The 1769-nt window shown below is 38.8% G+C and overlaps 1 protein-coding gene across 1 annotated transcript; it reads left to right on the top strand.

Moving 5' to 3' along the window:
• Positions 1–920: 920 nt before the first annotated feature.
• Positions 921–1340, top strand: LOC127104081 (uncharacterized). The gene has a single exon (XM_051041294.1). It carries the CDS (start codon positions 921–923, stop codon positions 1338–1340), a length of 420 nt encoding a protein of 139 aa, XP_050897251.1.
• The last annotated feature ends 429 nt before the right edge of the window (positions 1341–1769 follow it).

Below are 1769 nucleotides of genomic sequence, written 5' to 3'. Positions count from 1 at the left end.
AAGAAATTAAAAGCTATGAAAAGAAATTAAAAGTTATGAATATAGGTACTCAACAGGTAGCTCAAGTCCATCCAGCTCAGGCCAACACTTATGAAATCTGTAATTGACCTCATCAAACGGTTTATTGCTTTGCTACTCCCCAACAAATTGAAGAGATCAAATTCTTAAAGAAGAATAATCCCTACTCCAACACTTGCAACCCAGGTTGGAAGAATCATCCTAATTTCTCCTGGAAGGATCAGAGAGGGAATATTCTGCAACAGGGTACATGACAATATCAGACTCAGTATCAACAACAACGGCAACAACAGGCACCTAAAAAGGTAGAATGGGAGATTGCCATTGAAAAATTATTCACCCACAGCATGCAGTTTCAAGAAGAAACTAGAACCAATCATAAAAACACCACTGCCTCCATAAAAAATCTCGAAGTCCAAATGGGTCATATAACACAACAGTTAGCTTCAAATTCTCAAGCTTCGGGCACCCTACCAAGTGGTAAGGTAACAAATCCGCGGGAACATAACAATGTTAACACTGTCGTAACTAGAATTAGGAATTCAATGGAAGAAAACAGTATGGAGGAAGATGGATTGTTAGAAGTGGATTTAGAAATCAAGGAAAACAAGGACCAAGATGAAGAAGTAGTACTGCTACCTGTCAAGGAGAAAGAAAAAGTTCCTAAACCAGTCATCAAACTCCCTTACCCTCAGAGGCAGAAGAAGAGAGATTAACATGAAAAAAACTTTGAGAGGTTCCTGGAAATGTTCAAAAAGCTTGAAATACATATCCCTTTTTCCGAGGCATTAGAACAAATGCCAATATATGCCAAGTTCATGAAAGGCATCATCTCCAAAAAGCGCTCCACTGATATAGACCCGATCATCCTGACTGAAACATGTAGTGCAATTCTTTAAGGTATGAAAATCCAAGTTAAAAAGAAAGATAGGGGATCGGTTACTATTCCGTGCATTATTGGTGATAGAAAATTCAAGAAGGCTCTGATTAACTTAGGAGCAAGTGTGAGCTTGATGCCACTATCCATCTACAAGAAATTAGGCATCAGCACCATTCAAGATACTCGGATGACACTTCAGTTTGTTGATCGCTCTATTAGGCGACCATATGGGATTGTGAAAGACGTTCTGGTAAAGATTGACAAGTTTGTTTTCCCAGTTGACTTCGTCATTCTGGAAATACCCGAAGATGAGGAGATTCCTCTCATATTAAGCAGACCATTGTTAGAGGCGGGACGATGTATGATAGACATAGAGGAAGGAACAATGATCCTCAAAGTCTATGATGAAGAGCTAAAGAGTGATGTGCGGAACACGATATAATACAAAGATGATATTGGCACAAGTCACACTGTAGAGATAATAGATGAGATAATTGCTCAAGAAATTGAAAAGCAAATGCCCCAATCACCGCCAAAACGTGTTTTGAGTCTATCGAAGAGAAGGGTATTTATGAGGTACTCGCTATGATAGAAAAACAACCTGAATGGATTAGATCTAAACCACACCGGTGGGAAGATTTAAGACCACCTCCATCATCAAATATCACTCAAGAACCTAAAACAGGGGCAAATCTGAAATAGTTACCAGAAAATTTGAAGTATGTATTTCTAGATACTGAAAAAAATGCCCAGCTATTATCAATGCCAATCTACAAAGTGTCCAAGAAGCAGAACTTATTCAAGTGCTAAAAAAAATACAAGGGTGCAATCGGATGGGCAATCGAGGATTTGAAGGGTATAAGCCCGACAG

Source organism: Lathyrus oleraceus, chromosome 7, assembly GCF_024323335.1.
Source record: "Lathyrus oleraceus cultivar Zhongwan6 chromosome 7, CAAS_Psat_ZW6_1.0, whole genome shotgun sequence".
NCBI lineage: Eukaryota > Viridiplantae > Streptophyta > Magnoliopsida > Fabales > Fabaceae > Lathyrus > Lathyrus oleraceus.
Note: the sequence above shows the minus strand (reverse complement) of the source record. Positions and strands in the feature narration are given on the sequence as shown.